The 16,775-nt window shown below is 44.2% G+C and overlaps 1 protein-coding gene across 1 annotated transcript in view; it reads left to right on the top strand.

The window, feature by feature from the left end:
- The window catches only part of neb (nebulin), a 76,037-nt gene extending 59,647 nt beyond the window's left edge, over window positions 1-16,390 (top strand). The window contains exons 121-140 of the mRNA XM_076085102.1: window positions 298-402; window positions 1,039-1,149; window positions 2,052-2,162; window positions 2,941-3,054; window positions 4,324-4,428; window positions 4,543-4,647; window positions 4,956-5,060; window positions 5,472-5,564; window positions 6,078-6,170; window positions 6,789-6,881; window positions 8,538-8,630; window positions 8,997-9,089; window positions 10,686-10,778; window positions 12,961-13,053; window positions 13,464-13,571; window positions 13,880-14,066; window positions 14,425-14,517; window positions 15,076-15,216; window positions 15,308-15,411; window positions 15,734-16,390. Coding sequence (XP_075941217.1) covers window positions 298-402; window positions 1,039-1,149; window positions 2,052-2,162; window positions 2,941-3,054; window positions 4,324-4,428; window positions 4,543-4,647; window positions 4,956-5,060; window positions 5,472-5,564; window positions 6,078-6,170; window positions 6,789-6,881; window positions 8,538-8,630; window positions 8,997-9,089; window positions 10,686-10,778; window positions 12,961-13,053; window positions 13,464-13,571; window positions 13,880-14,066; window positions 14,425-14,517; window positions 15,076-15,216; window positions 15,308-15,411; window positions 15,734-15,907 — 2,214 coding nt within the window. The 3' untranslated portion in view covers window positions 15,908-16,390. The remainder of the gene's footprint in view (window positions 1-297; window positions 403-1,038; window positions 1,150-2,051; window positions 2,163-2,940; window positions 3,055-4,323; window positions 4,429-4,542; window positions 4,648-4,955; window positions 5,061-5,471; window positions 5,565-6,077; window positions 6,171-6,788; window positions 6,882-8,537; window positions 8,631-8,996; window positions 9,090-10,685; window positions 10,779-12,960; window positions 13,054-13,463; window positions 13,572-13,879; window positions 14,067-14,424; window positions 14,518-15,075; window positions 15,217-15,307; window positions 15,412-15,733) is intronic.
- Window positions 16,391-16,775: the final 385 nt, after the last annotated feature.

Genomic DNA, 16,775 nt, shown 5'->3' with positions numbered 1-16,775 from the left:
CAGACTGTTACTGTGACTGTATTCCTATTTTGCAGTTGATGTTGTGTTTTAGATTTTATAAAGTATTTTATACCTTCTAAGCAGCTACTAGTTTCCATTCATGCCCATAGAACACAAGTTACATTATTATATTATTAAGAGTTGTGTAATCCTGTGTGTGTGTGTGTGTGTGTGTGTGTGTGTGTGTGTGTGTGTGTGTGTGTGTGTGTGTGTGTGTGTGTGTGTGTGTGTGTGTGTGTGTGTGTGTGTGTGTGTGTGTGTGTGTGTGTGTGTGTGTGTGTGTGTGTGTGTGTGCAGGTGAAATACAAGGAGAAGTATGAGAAGGAGAAGGGAAAGGCCATGCTGGACTTTGAGACGCCCACATATGTGACGAATAAGGAGGCGCAGCACATGCAGAGTCAGGTAACTCACCCCGTCCGCCTCCTCTCTGAGCTTCAGAAACACAAAGCACTTCATCACAAGCCTCTGTGGGTCTGAGCTCCTGTGAAGAGCATTATATATATATCTATGTGCTTCAGCTTGTTGGATGTCCAGCTATTCTTATTTTACAATGCCTTTAATGCCAGTTTATAAAATCAAGACAATGCGGATGACAGTACATTGGTATCAGCTTTCCCATTTCCAAATCTTGCATTAAACTGGGAGGAGGCAGTGTAAAATGTAAAATGTGTTGTGAACGCCGTGTGTATCGCTGTTCTGACTCTATAATATACTGCGTATATTATGCTGCTTGATCTTACTCCCACGGTGCAGAGATAGCACAGCTGAAGTGTATATTTGTCTCAGTGTGTTGAACCTTCGTATGGCTCCAGTGTTTGACGATAATGAGCTTAAACATTTATCCAGATTGTTGTTATTCTGGTGGCAAACTCCAGACTTTTGTCTCAATAAATACCCCACACATGCACAACTACGTCACATTTAAAGACTGGAAACACGGTGTCGCCACGAGGACAATGGTTATGAACCTGGTATCAGGTAACCGCTGCTTTGCTCGCATGTTATTTGAGTTCTGTCTTTGTCTTTTCCGGCCAATAGAAAGACTATAAGAAGGACTTTGAGGAGCACATGAGGGGCAAGAACCTCTCAGGGTTGGAGGTCACCCCCGCCATGATACATGTCAGACACGCCACCAAAATAGCCAGTGAGGTAACTAAGAGGACGATTCATCCCTGAGAACCTCCCCTCTCTACCTCGCCCGTTCCTTATAATCATACTAAGACCACATCACAACCTCGGTCCTTCTTCCCTTTCACCTCCTTATTTATTTAATCTCACACGTACTTCCTTCTTTCTTGATGGTTGCAGTTTGTTTGCATGATTCTCTTCCCATCCCTAAACTCTTGATGAGAGTCCATCTCTCTTCTCTCCCTAGTTTAGTATTGTTTGTATTTATATCTCTGCCTGTTCACACGTTGGACTCCTAATTTCCCCATCAGAAGACGACTAACAGCTTCATGTTAACAGAATAAAGTCTGCATGCAGTCATGTGAGTCGCAAAATGTGAAATGTTGACTTGAATTGTGATGTTGTTGTTCTTGTTTCCTCGTATCTGATCAAATGTGGTTCACATTGTGGTTTATCAGGAGTCTTTGCCGAAGTCACCGATGCCTCCGGTCTCTGATTTGATTGTAATATTCACTGTTTTATAATCAGTAGGCGATTGTTGCTGATATTTCAGAGTTATGGGTGAATCCCAAGTCTCTTATTTGATACTTCCTGTTGTTCCCGTTGAAGTTGTTCTGCTCCGACATCTCAAAGGACGTTTGAACTTGCACAAACCTCAGTCATGGAGGCTAACCAGGGGGATGCATTGTGTTCATGTTGCCCTCTCATCCCTCCTCTGAATCGCCTACTGTTTAGAGTGATATAATGGACCTGAACTCTGAATCTATCAGTGCTTCAGGGTCTCTGGTGTCTTTGGTGACTTTGAGCTCAGAGTGGGACAAGCGTTGTATCTCGTCCCTTTGTGCCGTCTGTCTGTATGCCTCGGCCTGGCCTGCCTTGTGTTCCCTTTGTCCGAGTCTCTCTGTTCTTCTTCCATCCTGTAGAAAGAGTACAGGAGGGATCTAGAGGAGGGAGTGAAGGGTAAAGGGCTAACTTTACCGGAGGAAACTCCGGAGCGTTTGAGAGCAAGGAATGCCACTCAAATCCTGTGTGAGGTACGACTGACTGAGAGCCGATGAGAACGGCATCGTGCTCTCAACCCGAGTGCCTTTCCCTCACAATCATCCGCTGAGTTCTCCCCTTTAACTGAGCTTAATCATCCCTCTAAAAAGGACCACTGCTGGGTTCGACTCTGACTTTCATCCTCGCTTCATGACATCACTAATATTCCAGCATCCTCCTCCTGTGATTTCTAGAATTTGATGTTCCCACGATTCTCTCTGATACTTTTATGTCTGATAAATATTCCAAAAGTTCACCTTAAATGTACTCAAAGCATATTTAGTTGCAGTTCTTTATATTTATATTATAGCACATGTCGACATGCAACCACAGCCGGCCTGTAATTCAGACGCAAGAAGAAAAAAAGCTTAATGCTCAAGATGGCTTTAAAGATTTACTTTGACTTGAATTAATTTTAATTTATTGATTTCTTTGTGGCGATATGCTCTGCATGCTGTTAAAGGTTGCTTTTTGTAGTGCATGATAGATAGAGCACTGTAGATAAACTGAGATAATAGAAAATAAAGTGTTTTTAAAAGATGTATGCTTTAACACACTTCCTTTAACTACTGCTGTTTTATTTTCCAGCTTTGGGTGGAGCTTGACACACACTCTGCTGTCCTTTAAAACCCTCCTAATCTCTTCTAACTCTTCTGTAGTCACCATTCCCTTGACCTTTTTGGTTGTGCAGCCCCGTTCTTAATCTCACTAGTAGTCAGCTTTGAACAAACGGAGTTTTTACGTAACACGAGTCACCTGTGGTGTTTGCAGAGAGAGTACAGGAAGTCGCTGGAGCTGGAGATCAAGGGAAGAGGAATGTTGGCTTTGGCTACAGACACTCCGGACTTCATGAGGGCGAGGAACGCTACCGACATCCTCAGTCAGGTCTGACTCACTTCCTGTTTTCATTTCGTGGGCAATGTTGCAGATATATATATGTTGTTGATGTAGTTAACAGGGCGGGGCTTAAGTCCTGGGCCCTGAGGACCAGGGGCCTCACAAGACATGACTTTATAATATATAATATTATAAATTATAATATTTACTTCAATGCCACCATGAACAATATTGGGCCAGGAAAGTGCATAACTATGATAATCCCTACCAAACGATAGAAAAATGGAAAATAATGGGTTTTTATTGGGCGGGACCTGATAATCAAAATGAATAGTTTAATATTATGTAGGTTTATATGTTAAAAGACTAGCTTGAAATGATATGCTGATTGACAGTATATTTTAAAGTTCAGTCCGAATGGATTAATTGTGATTAATAGTGCAGCCTTCTATCTATAAGAATGTCAAAAAATAGGTTTCTAAACCTGCGATGTGGCAGTTTCATGATCAGCACCATGGACAGCTCTACACACCAAACAAGCACGACTACAGCAGCTCAGGGGGGACAATTCCAGAAAACAATGTACACTAAAAGAATATGAATAATATGATTGTGGCAGGAAAAAACACTCCTGAAAGTGAGGCAGTGATATATAATATTATTACCGATTCTTTGTTTGAGATGTTTGTGATCTTCTCGTGTTGCCGCTGTGCACACGTGACTCAAACCTGACTCATTGTTGACAAATTGTCTTGAAAAGTTTCACATTCTGTTTACTGATCAAGAGGGCTCATCAGTAGCATCCCCTGCTTTATGGTCTATTAGAGACCTGTCAGTCACTGTGTAGCCCCGCCCTAAAGCATCCCCTGCTTTATGGTCTGTTTGACTCTAAATGGACCATAATGTACTAAATGAACATCATGCTGTATTGAAGAAGACTTGAAACTAGAGATTGAGACCATAAACTCATGTTTACAATGTTTACTGAGGTAATAAATCAAGAGAGAAGTAGAGTCATTTTCTCATAGACTTCTATACAACCAGAGGAGTCGCCCCCTGGTGGACACTAGAGAGAATGCAGCTTTAACACATGAAGCTTTGGCTTCACTCTTCACCACCGGAGGTTGTTATTTGTTGCTGTCCATTAATGGAGGAAGCTGAAATAATGTTGCCGGGCCCTAAAGTAATAGTAAGCCTTGCCTGATTGTGGGAACATACATAAATATTCCATGCAGCAGTTCTGGTATATTCACGTCTGTGCTTCTGGTTTTAGTTCCAGGTCAGAATCTGTGCTGACTGATGTTTTCTGATCCTCAGTCTAAATACAAGCACACCGCTGAGATGGACAGAGCCAGCTACACAAGTGTCATCGACACTCCGGACATCCTCCACGCTCAGCAGATGAAGAACATCATCAGCCAGGTCGGGTTATCAAATCGAAACCAATCCTAGAAAATATCTGGAGACAACTGAAGTACTGTTTAAAACTCTCTATTTTAATTAAATATTGCTGTTGTTTGTGTTTTTGTCCAACAGAAAAAGTACAAAGAGGAAGCTGAGAAGATCATGTGTCACTACGTTTCCGTCCTGGACACTCCGGAGATGCAGAGAGTCCGTGAGAACCAGAAGAACTTCAGCACTGTAAGTAGAACCATGTCAGTGATGAATTGTTCTGGTTCTACTGGGGCAGCATGTCTCAGTATGAAGACAGAGGTTCTTCTGGTGTCTCTGTGTTTGTCTCCATGTCTGCCTCAAAGTATTATCTTCAATACTTTATACTTTTCTATCGTTCTCTTAATGAATGAATCCAGCTGTAAATTCAGTTTTTGCCGTCAATGTTTGCAGAAGCTACGGTTCATGTTTCTGTTCATATGGACGAGTAGTTTCTCTTTCTTTGACCTCTTATCGCTGTCAAACATGTTAACTGCACTTTGTTTTTCTCCCCGTAGCATCAATACCAGAGTGACCATAAAAGCATAATGGGCAAAGTGTCTACTATAAAGGACACTCCTGAAATGCTCCGTGTTAAAGAGAATACAAAGAATTTCAGCTTGGTATCTACGACATAATATTACTTTAATGTTTTCTAATAACACTTTTTTCTTCGTTTGATTTGTTCTTTAACAAACCCTGACATGCAGCCGTTCTCTCTTTGGACCAAACTGATGTTTCTTGTTAACCTGGTAGACTCTGCAGCAGTCTAACTCACGCTACTAACCCCTGACCCGTTGTTCTCTAGTGTAACATTGAGACTCGTTAGTGCGGAGCTTGTGTGTTGTTAGATACGTGTTGACAGTACGTGTTCCTCTGAATGTGGATTTGTTTGTTTCATTCAGTGTGTTTCTGTCACAACGCAGCTAAATCAAGTGTAGACTTTATTCTATCACCTCGTCCTCATGATGTTTAACAGAGTTGACATCAGGCTAACCGCTGCTCTGCTGCTTTCACTCCTCGTCCGTGTAAAGATTCAGTACAAAGAGGAGGTGGGAGGAGGAACGTCTTTGCCCGAGACCCCCGAGATGGAGAGAGTTAAACACAACCAGCGCAACATTAGCACGGTACTCCACAGTGACCCTGCCCTCCGTCATCACCTCCTCCAGCCAGTCCTCCCTCCTATAATTATAATATATATATATAATATAATTGAGGTTCTTTTTGTGGTAAATTTACAATTTACTATAAATCTCAGAGAACATTGTCCCCGGCTCAGTTTTCACTTCCAATGGTCCTGATACATCATCCTTTGTCTTCACAGTACACAGTTCAAAGTACAGTACATTGTGTACTTGTAGTTTAAGGCTCTTAGTGATACAGCAAACTATTCATCATTAACTGGAACTCTATTCATATTAATTCATTACATCTAAATGATGTCTCATCTATTTGAAAGCATAACAAACCTATTTATTGCCCTCATACTCTGCTCCCACTGAGATACGGTTTTACTAACAGCGTGTTGTTGTCAGTTGTTAAGTGTTGTGAATGAATGGAGTGTCTGTGTCTTCAGTACACGCTGTGCTCCTGTTTGTCTCTATGTCGTCTGACTTTGTGTCATTTATGCAACCGGGCAGATTCAGTACAAGGAGTCTGTGGGTCAAGGCACCTCCATCCCAGATCTGCCTGAGGTGAAGCGGGTCCGAGAAACCCAGAAGAACATCAGCTCGGTAGAAGAAAAGAACTGCAGTTATCTGAAATGATCCCTTAAAATCATCCCCAAACGCCCTCTGACCTCTCCTCCTAGTCTAAAACAGAACCTGCACCTCCTGTTCTACTGGTTTCCCTCCTCCATCATAACTAACATTCATAAATCACACCTTTTGTTTTTTAGCAGCTTTTGTTGTCGACTTCATTTTGAATTTCCTCAAGAACATATTTTCCCTCAATTTGTTCCCTAAATAAGTGCATTTCACTGGATTTGTTTTTAATTTAGTCTTATTTTTTAGTCCCTCTTAAAATGAAAACTAATCCTCCTTTGAGTGTTATCGTCTTATTTGACTTTTTCTTTGTGTTGTCTCATTCAAAAGATTCAAAACAACTTTTTGACTTTTCAGCCGTAGCCTTGAAGACTTTACTTCCTGTGTCTTCAGTAATAGTTCCTCCTCCTCCATCTTAACTAAAGCTCATCAATCACTGCTTCGTTCACCAGCCTCCGCTGATGACCACAAACCAACAACATCCTAAATAAGTCTCCATCTCCCTGGATTCTTTAATAAAACTAAACCTCCTTTGAGTGCTACCGTCATATTTAACGTCTTTGTATTTTGTGTTGTCTCGTTCATAAGATTCAATACAAAGCAGGAGTGGAACAAGGCACGTCAGTGTCAGAGACCCCCGAGATGGAGAGAGTCAAACGCAATCAGCACAACATTAGCACGGTACTCCACAGTGACCCTGCCCTCCGTCATCACCTCCTCCAGCCAGTCCTCCCTCCTTCCTCCCTCCTTCCTCCCTCCTTACTCCCTCCTTACTCCCTCCTTACTCCCTCCTTCCTCCCTCCTTCCTCCCTCCTTCCTCCCTCCTTCCTCCCTCCTTACTGCATCCTTCCTCCCTCCTTACTCCCTCCTTCCTCCGTCCTTACTCCCTCCTTACTCCCTCCTTACTCCCTCCTTCCTCCCTCCTTCCTCCCTCCTTCCTCCCTCCTTACTCCCTCCTTCCTCCCTCCTTACTCCCTCCTTCCTCCGTCCTTCCTCCCTCCTTCCTCCCTCCTTCCTCCCTCCTTCCTCCCTCCTTACTCCCTCCTTCCTCCCTCCTTACTCCCTCCTTCCTCCCTCCTTCCTCCCTCCTTCCTCCCTCCTTACTCCCTCCTTCCTCCCTCCTTACTCCCTCCTCCCTCCTTACTCCCTCCTTACTCCCTCCTTCCTCCCTCCTTACTCCCTCCTTCCTCCCTCCTTACTCCCTCCTTCCTCCCTCCTTATCTAGAGACCAGCAATATAACCAGACCTGTCTCTACAAGTAATCCCTTCAATACACATCTTCAATCCAACACACATTTATTTTTATTTTACTTTTGGATTATTTTTATTTATTTTACTAATTATAGGATTTTATTGAGCCCCAACGCTCTGAATTCATTTTTGTTAACTTGTGGAAACTTATAGATGTATTTTTATACTTCATTACTGCAAGATAATAACTTGTTTCTATGACGGCGTGTGAGGACCATTGTAGTTCAAATACGCAAATTACGCAGCCGAGGAAGGTAATATTCAAAGGAAAAACTCTTTCTGTGATTTAGAACAAATAATCGCACAAATTTACGAAAGAAGTAGAATTTTCTCTGAGACTTTAAAGTCATTAATCTGCTAGAAAAAACTCAGAAATTCTCTGAGATTAAAATCACAAATTATGAGACAATAACAAAGGACATGTGTTGTGCTGTTTGTCGAGGAACCAACCGGCTTCACTTTGTAAAGTTAGATCAATGACATCACGCCATCAATCTCTGATCTAACGCTCAGACATTAATTGAGGTTTTTTCTCATAATTTTACGATTTTAATCTCAGAAAATATCCAAGTTTTTCTCTAGTAAATTTATGACTTTAATGTCAGAATGTTTGAGGGTTTTTGTCTCGTAAATTCACGATTCAACTCTCAGAATATAATTGAGGTTCTTTTTGTGGTAAATTTACAATTTACTATAAATCTCAGAGAACATTGTCCCCGGCTCAGTTTTCACTTCCAATGGTCCTGATACATCATCCTTTGTCTTCACAGTACACAGTTCAAAGTACAGTACATTGTGTACTTGTAGTTTAAGGCTCTTAGTGATACAGCAAACTATTCATCATTAACTGGAACTCTATTCATATTAATTCATTACATCTAAATGATGTCTCATCTATTTGAAAGCATAACAAACCTATTTATTGCCCTCATACTCTGCTCCCACTGAGATACGGTTTTACTAACAGCGTGTTGTTGTCAGTTGTTAAGTGTTGTGAATGAATGGAGTGTCTGTGTCTTCAGTACACGCTGTGCTCCTGTTTGTCTCTATGTCGTCTGACTTTGTGTCATTTATGCAACCGGGCAGATTCAGTACAAGGAGTCTGTGGGTCAAGGCACCTCCATCCCAGATCTGCCTGAGGTGAAGCGGGTCCGAGAAACCCAGAAGAACATCAGCTCGGTAGAAGAAAAGAACTGCAGTTATCTGAAATGATCCCTTAAAATCATCCCCAAACGCCCTCTGACCTCTCCTCCTAGTCTAAAACAGAACCTGCACCTCCTGTTCTACTGGTTTCCCTCCTCCATCATAACTAACATTCATAAATCACACCTTTTGTTTTTTAGCAGCTTTTGTTGTCGACTTCATTTTGAATTTCCTCAAGAACATATTTTCCCTCAATTTGTTCCCTAAATAAGTGCATTTCACTGGATTTGTTTTTAATTTAATGTCTTATTTTTTAGTCCCTCTTAAAATGAAAACTAATCCTCCTTTGAGTGTTATCGTCTTATTTAACGTCTTTGTATTTTGTGTTGTCTCGTTCATAAGATTCAATACAAAGCAGGAGTGGAACAAGGCACGTCAGTGTCAGAGACCCCCGAGATGGAGAGAGTCAAACGCAATCAGCACAACATTAGCACGGTAGAGAGAGACCCTACATCTGTCCTCATAGCATCACTCTCTCCTCGTCTACATGTCAGAAATAACACCGTACACGCTGTGCTCCTGTTTGTCTCTATGTCGTCTGACTTTGTTTCTGTGTAATTTATGCAACCGGGCAGATTCAGTACAAGGAGTCTGTGGGTCAAGGCACCTCCATCCCAGATCTGCCTGAGGTGAAGCGGGTCCGAGAAACCCAGAAGAACATCAGCTCGGTAGAAGAAAAGAACTGCAGTTATCTGAAATGATCCCTTAAAATCATCCCCAAACGCCCTCTGACCTCTCCTCCTCCCAGAGTCTGAGGCTGCGGTCGAACGGTCCTCTTTGTCTCATGAAGGTTCCTCACTGAAGCATCTTAGTGTCCGCCATGATAAGAGCTGAGGAAAGGTGCTTCAATGCTTCCTTTCCTTATCTCCTTTAGCATAGGAAACACTGGACCTTCCTTTATGAAAGGAAAGGAGATGATGCCGACCCACAATTCCTTGCGGCGGCAACATTTAAAGTGACGCAGCATGAAAACAAACGATATGTTTGTCTCACACAGGTTTAATAATTCATACAGTCATAAACTCATAAGATTCATAATGAACATGAAGAGACGGTGACAACCAGTTAGTTTCATTTATATGTTTTTATTTACTTTGAACATGAAACAAAACTGACAGTAAATATAGCAAAGTGTCACTGATCAGAGTCTCAATAAGAAGAAGCATCAGTGAAAGGTTTAAGTGCTCTTCAATAATACATTCATGGAGTCATGTTTAAGTGAGAGTGAGAGTGGAGTCTGAGTCTCTCATTTCCTAACTCCTCATGAAGTCTCCTTCACGTGTCTCCTTGACCTCATGACGTTTTCCATAGAGGTGAAGGAGAAGTGGTTAGGAAAGGACGTTAGGAGGTAACCTTTTGACTTTTCGACCGTAGCCTTGAAGACTTTACTTCCTGTGTCTTCAGTAATAGTTCCTCCTCCTCCATCTTAACTAAAGCTCATCAATCACTGCTTCGTTCACCAGCCTCCGCTGATGACCACAAACCAACAACATCCTAAATAAGTCTCCATCTCCCTGGATTCTTTAATAAAACTAAACCTCCTTTGAGTGCTACCGTCATATTTAACGTCTTTGTATTTTGTGTTGTCTCGTTCATAAGATTCAATACAAAGCAGGAGTGGAACAAGGCACGTCAGTGTCAGAGACCCCCGAGATGGAGAGAGTCAAACGCAATCAGCACAACATTAGCACGGTAGAGAGAGACCCTACATCTGTCCTCACCTCTTCCTCACCCTTCCTCACCCTTCCTCACCCTCAAACATAACAAAACTCTCCTCAGCCTTTAGATGTATTAGATGCAGATTTAACCCCGATGAGCCTCGATGGGGGTTCAGCTAAACCTCTTTAATAACCCGCTTCTCCATTCCTCAGGAGAAACTCTGTTTAATTCCACCTTTCATGTCTGCTGTGGTTGTTTTTGGTATGTTGTGTTGCTCCTTGTCTTCCTGGATTTCTGTCTGATTGTCTCTCTTACTTTTTTTTTCCTCCACTTTCTTTTCTAAAAACCTCAAACCCGGTGTTTGTTGGGCAGATAAAATACAAGGACTCTCTGGGTCGAGGCACGGCGATACCGGACCTCCCGGAGGTGAAGCGGGTCAAACAAACCCAGAAGAACATCAGCTCGGTAGAAGAAACGAACAAACCCAACCCCGGTCCACGTGTGCTCCCTAACAGAGTGGATTAGTAGTGCTCATCCCCTTCTTAAGCCTGTTTCTCTGCCGTTTCCTGACCCTTCATTTCCTCCCCTCCATCTTTAATCTTCACCCATCAAACCCCTCAAACCCCTCCTCTTTGACCTGTGATGCCGCCTCCCCCAAATGTCCCGTATCTTCTAACACACAGCTTTTATTTCCACATTAAGCAAATTCTTTCCACTTTACAGCTAACGACAAACTAAATCTCCCGCTGAAGCGTGTTAGGAGTGTGTTTTGTGTTTTGTTCCCACAACAGAGATCCTGGCTGTTCGACCAGGAGAAGTCACTCTATAGAGAACTCTATAGGACCAATTTCTCAGACGCTGTTTAAACTTATTCCATCGAAAACTTCAATTTATTTGAAATATCCTGTTTTGTCTGTATCTTTTTTAAGGTTAACCCTCTGAACCCTGAGCCCTTTCTGGGCGTGTTTTGTTGTTGCTCGCGTCACATGTTTCTCTCTGTGGTCAGTAATATAAAGTTCTGCTCCTCTATGGAAACAGAACCATCATGAGTAGAAGTAGAGAGAACTAGAACATGTCTTTAGTGCAGAACAATACAGTTATGATGACACCAATCATAAAAAAGAAAATAAACGCAAGTTGAATTTCTTCGATAACTTATTTTACAAAAATCTGAAAACAATGTCATCTATATATCCAACATTTCTCCAAGTGTCCAAGTGTTACCGATGTTAGAAAGAACTATTCACGTTTTACAGCCTCTCCTCTCTCCCCTCTCCTCTCCTCTTCTCTCTCCTCTCTGCTCTCTCCTCCCCTCTCTCCCCTCTCCTCTCCTCTCCTCCCCTCTCCTCTCCTCTCTCCCCTCTCTCTCCTCTCCTCCCCTCTCCTCTCCTCTCTCCCCTCTCCTCTCCTCTTCTCTCTCCTCTCCTCTCTCCCCTCCCCTCTCCTCTCCTCTCCTCTCCTCTCTCCCCTCTCCTCTCCTCTTCTCTCTCCTCTCTGCTCTCTCCTCCCCTCTCTCCCCTCTCTCTCCTCTCCTCCCCTCTCCTCTCCTCTCTCCCCTCTCCTCTCCTCTTCTCTCTCCTCTCCTCTCTCCCCTCCCCTCTCCTCTCCTCTCCTCTCTCCCCTCTCCTCCCCTCTCTCCCCTCTCTCCCCTCTCCTCTCCTCTCCTCCCCTCTCCTCTCCTCTCTCCCCTCTCCTCTTCTCTCTCCTCTCCTCTCTCCCCTCTCCTCTCCTCTCCTCTCTCCCCTCTCCTCTTCTCTCTCCTCTCCTCTCTCCCCTCTCCTCTCTCCTCTCCCCTCCTCTCTCCTCTCCCCTCTCCTCTCTCCTCTCCTCTCCTCTCCCCTCTCTCCTCTCTCTCCTCTCCTCTCTCCTCTCCTCCCCTCTCCTCTCCTCTCTCCCCTCTCCTCTCCTCTTCTCTCTCCTCTCCTCTCTCCCCTCTCCTCTCCTCTTCTCTCTCCTCTCCTCTCTCCCCTCCCCTCTCCTCTCCTCTCCTCTCCTCTCTCCCCTCTCCTCTTCTCTCTCCTCTCCTCTCTCCCCTCTCCTCTCCTCTCTCCCCTCTCCTCTCCTCTCTCCTCTCCCCTCCTCTCTCCTCTCCCCTCTCCTCTCTCCTCTCCTCTCCTCTCCCCTCTCTCCTCTCTCTCCTCTCCCCTCTCCTCTCTCCTCTCCTCTCCTCCCCCCTCTCTCCTCTCTCTCCTCTCCTCTCTCCTCTCCTCTCCTCTCCTCCCCCCTCTCCCCTCTCCTCTCTCCTCTCCTCTCCTCTCCTCCTCCCCCCTCTCCCCTCTCCTCTCCTCTACTCTCCTCTACTCTCCTTTCTCCTCTCCTCCTCCTCTCTCCTCTCCTCCTCTCCTCTCCTCCTCTCCTCTCTCCTCTCCTCCTCTCCTCTCCTCCTCTCCTCTCTCCTCCCCCCTCTCCTCTCTCCTCTCCTCTCCTCTCCTGTCTCCTCTTCGTCTGCATTCATCACACACGATGTGTTTGAAGAACACATGCTTTTCAGTCCCGCCGGCGGGTTTTGGGGTTCAGAGGGTTGTAGTCGGAGTCTCTGAAACCAGTCCTATAGGTGTGTGTGTGTGTGTGTGTGTGTGTGTGTGTGTGTTCTGAGTGTGTGTCGTGTCTGATTGGCTCTTCGGGCCGCTGTGCTTCTGTCCTCCAGGTGTTGTATAAAGACAGCTCAGCCAAGGGAACCCCTGTGGTGTATACCCCAGAGATGGAGCGAGTCAAAAGGAACCAAGAAAACATTAGCTCGGTACTACCTCTACCCCCCCCCCCCCCCCCCCCCCCCCTTCATGTTAACCCGTTCTAACTGGCTCTGGTTCTTGTATTAATTCTCCAGCCGTGGTGCGTCTGTGCACATCATCACCGCTAAGCTTTGCTGCTCCTCTTCATCTTCCTCCCCCTGCCGTCCTCCCACTGAAGATTGGGAATCCTTTAATCTTTCAGCCTCTTAATAAAAAAAAATGCTAATTCATCCGTCTGGAATCCCAGTAACTCCCCCCCCCCCCCCCCCCCCCCCCCCCCCAGCTCATGTGTGTCCTCTTCCCATTCAGCCTCGTTGTGCCGCTAAACGTCTGCTTTGCGACGGCTTCAGGTTTGAAACAGCTCACACTTCACTGTGTGTCCTCTCCTCCCCCCCCCCCCCCCTCTCCTCCTCACCAGGTGCTGTACTCTGACAGCTTCCGTAAGCAGGTCCAGGGCAAGGCCTCCTTCGTTCTGGACACACCTGAGATGAGGCGCGTCAGGGAGACCCAGCGCAACATTTCCGGAGTAAGATTCCATGGTCTTTGTTTCTTTTAAGGACATGTTTGGTGCTAGTTTGTCGGTGGATCTCAGCCCCACATTTCTGTCTTTCTCATTTTCAAAAACACGTCACAGATGAGCATTTTTATTTCCAATAAAGGCTCAGTAGTTTCCTAAGACAGCTTCACTCAAACAGGAGTGAAAAGTGCATTTCTGAAGGACTATTTCTTAGTCTCAGGTCTTTGTAAATAAATGAAAACATAGTTCTGTATATTATATTCCATTTCTTACCCACTGTTCCTGTAACCGTGGCTGTGATCTGTGATCTTCTTCAGGTGAGGTACCACGAGGACTTTGAGAAGAGCAAAGGCAGCTTCACTGCCACCGCCTCCGACCTGGTGATAGAGCGCGTGAAGAAGAACACGCAGGACTTCAGCGACATCAACTACCGCGGCATCCAGAGGCGCGTGGTGGAGATGGAGAGGAGGCGCGCCATCGAGCACGACCAGGAGACCACCACCGGTACGGCCATTAGTTTCTACCTGCTGGTGGTTTAACATGCAAAGAGATCGACATAAAAGTCAAAGAGTTGTACTTTAAAAGACATTTGAAGTGTAAAGAAACGGACCAAAGACGGCTTTGAAGGCATAATAACTCTGTATGGAGGTGTGTGTTAACATCATCCCAAATGTTTCCAACGAGTTTAAAACCTGTCATTTAGGTAACGTGCGTTTCATTTGGTGGCCTGTCAGTGGCGTCGTCTCCTCTTTGTGTTTTTAAATGACCGTCCTGGTTCCCAGAGTTGGTCATGTATGTAACTATAATAATTAAGAGGAACAGACTAAAGACTCTGGTCCTGTGTTTGACTCTGCGTCCTCAGATCTGCGTGTTTGGCGCACAAACCCCGGCTCCGTGTTCGACTACGACCCGGCGGAGGACAACATCCAGTCCAGGAGTCTCCACATGATGTCAGGTGAGACGAGACACCAGACATCAGGTCAGCTGTGTTATGCATCAATAAGTATTACACGGTAATAACAGCTGAAACGCTGTCAATTACACTCTGATGTTCAAATGAATTCATAGAACTCTCAGCATTAGGTTTTGAATTACTTTGTCACGGTTTACAATATTGTTAAATAAGTTTTAACTCCACATTTAGCATCTATATGTCAAATAAACAACACTTCAACACATAGTTAGTGAATAATAAACACACTCTAATGCACATTAAAGGACATTTTAAAGTGCTTGTTATCATATATAATGTAAATCATATCTTATGTAATAATATTTCAATCATCCACATTAAAGAAATAGTTTGTTTTATTTATTTGTACATATAAATCATTCACACGAGACGTTAAAACTCTTAATAAATTGATTTAGGAAGAATTCATTACCTCGTTATCTTTATAGACCAGTTAAGTTCAGCTCAATAAGAAACAAATATGTTAATATAAACACGTTTTATTCCAGTATGCTGTCAATGTGATGTCTGACCATAAGAACCGTATCTTTCTCACGTCAGTTCACGCTCAGCGTCGCAGTAAGGAGCACTCCCGCTCCACCAGCGCTCTGAGCGGCGTTGGCGACGAGAAGTCTGAGGTGTCCCACGACGCCGACCACCACATGTCCCTCTACAGCAACGGCTTCATGGCCACCTCCATCGGTACGTGAGCCGCGTCCGATATTAGGATTTACATGTGAGGTTTAGCATCGAGACACTGCAGGGTTGTCGTATCTGACTCCTATCTGTGCAGGTTACCAGCACGCTAAGACTGTGGAGCTGCAGCAGAGGTCCTCATCAGTGGCCACGCAGCAGACCACCGTGTCCTCCGTCCCCTCACACCCCTCTACCACAGGGGTGAGTAACACACACGCACACACACACATTTAGCTTACACAGGCTGCATGAGCAACACAACAGCACCAGTGGTTTAACTCTCACGTTGCTAGTTGGGTGTTTCTAAAGGTGCTTTCAGGAGAATGGACCGAACCAGTGAAGTATGTCATAAAAAGAGTCAAATGTAGTATATTGTGTTGCAAAAATGTCATAAAAAGTCAGAGTAGAAAATGTTATAAAATTGCTGTTATTTTAATGCTATTTCTTAACAAGAAGAATATAGAATATCACCAACCTCATACACACACACACACTCTGATTGACCTCGTTTCACTCTCCACAGAAAACGGTGCGCGCCATCTACGACTACGGCGCGGCCGACAGCGATGAGGTGTCCTTCAAGGACAGCGACGTCATCGTGAACGTGCAGGCCATCGACGAGGGCTGGATGTACGGCACCGTGCAGCGCACCGGCAAGACCGGCATGCTGCCGGCCAACTACGTCGAAGCCATCTAAGAGACGACGCGCCCGACCTATCGACACATCCACGGGACGAAAACGGATCGGCCGCATAGCTTGTAGTTTGTAGCCTGTAGTTTGTAGTCGCTCTGTAACCGTCATGTTTCATGTGCTGCTGTTTCCTGTGGATGTGACGTAAACATCATATAAATATTACCGATTATAAATGCTACGAATTACATTTTACTTTGTTTAAACTGTTCTGAGACGCACCACCACCACCAATACGCCCTTTGTATATTTAAAAAACAATATATATAAAAACACTTTTCTCAAATAGTTCCAATTATGTCTTTAATGGAACTTCTATGGAGAGACAAAGAAAAGACGACAACGATGAAACGACGAAGCCGCTCCTGAAGAGTCGTATGCGTCGAGCCTCAGTCTCCCTCCTTTACACTGACGGCCGGCCACGAGTAGAATGTGTGTTTTTCTTTCCTCCCATTATTGATGAGTAGCTAATAAAGCACACGAGCTCCTGCAGCACTCCGCCTCCGTCCTTTCATTCTCACTTCTTCAGAAACCTTCTCATTGAATGGTTCTGATTCTGTAAAGCAGGTTCCTCCATCAAAAACAAACCAGTTAGAGACTTTCTGAAGCTGATAGTTAATAAGATAAATAAGTTAAGAATATGCAAACAATATTCAGTTAATCAAACAAAGTATTTTGATAATCGATTAAAAAAATAGTATTAATTTTCTGATTGCAGCTTCTTAAATGTGAATACTTTCTGGTTTCTTTCCTCTGACTGAATAATATTTGAAGACAAAGAGAAGCCGAGCTTTTTATTCAGAAGTTACACTGATCCTCAAGTTACATTTAGGTGACTGTGCTTCTGTTTCAGGACAACTTTGATTTGTGAACG

This window comes from Anarhichas minor, unplaced genomic scaffold (genome assembly GCF_050575085.1).
Source record: "Anarhichas minor isolate MPS153535 unplaced genomic scaffold, ASM5057508v1 ptg000138l, whole genome shotgun sequence".
NCBI lineage: Eukaryota > Metazoa > Chordata > Actinopteri > Perciformes > Anarhichadidae > Anarhichas > Anarhichas minor.
This window is presented reverse-complemented; position numbering and strand designations above follow the sequence as displayed.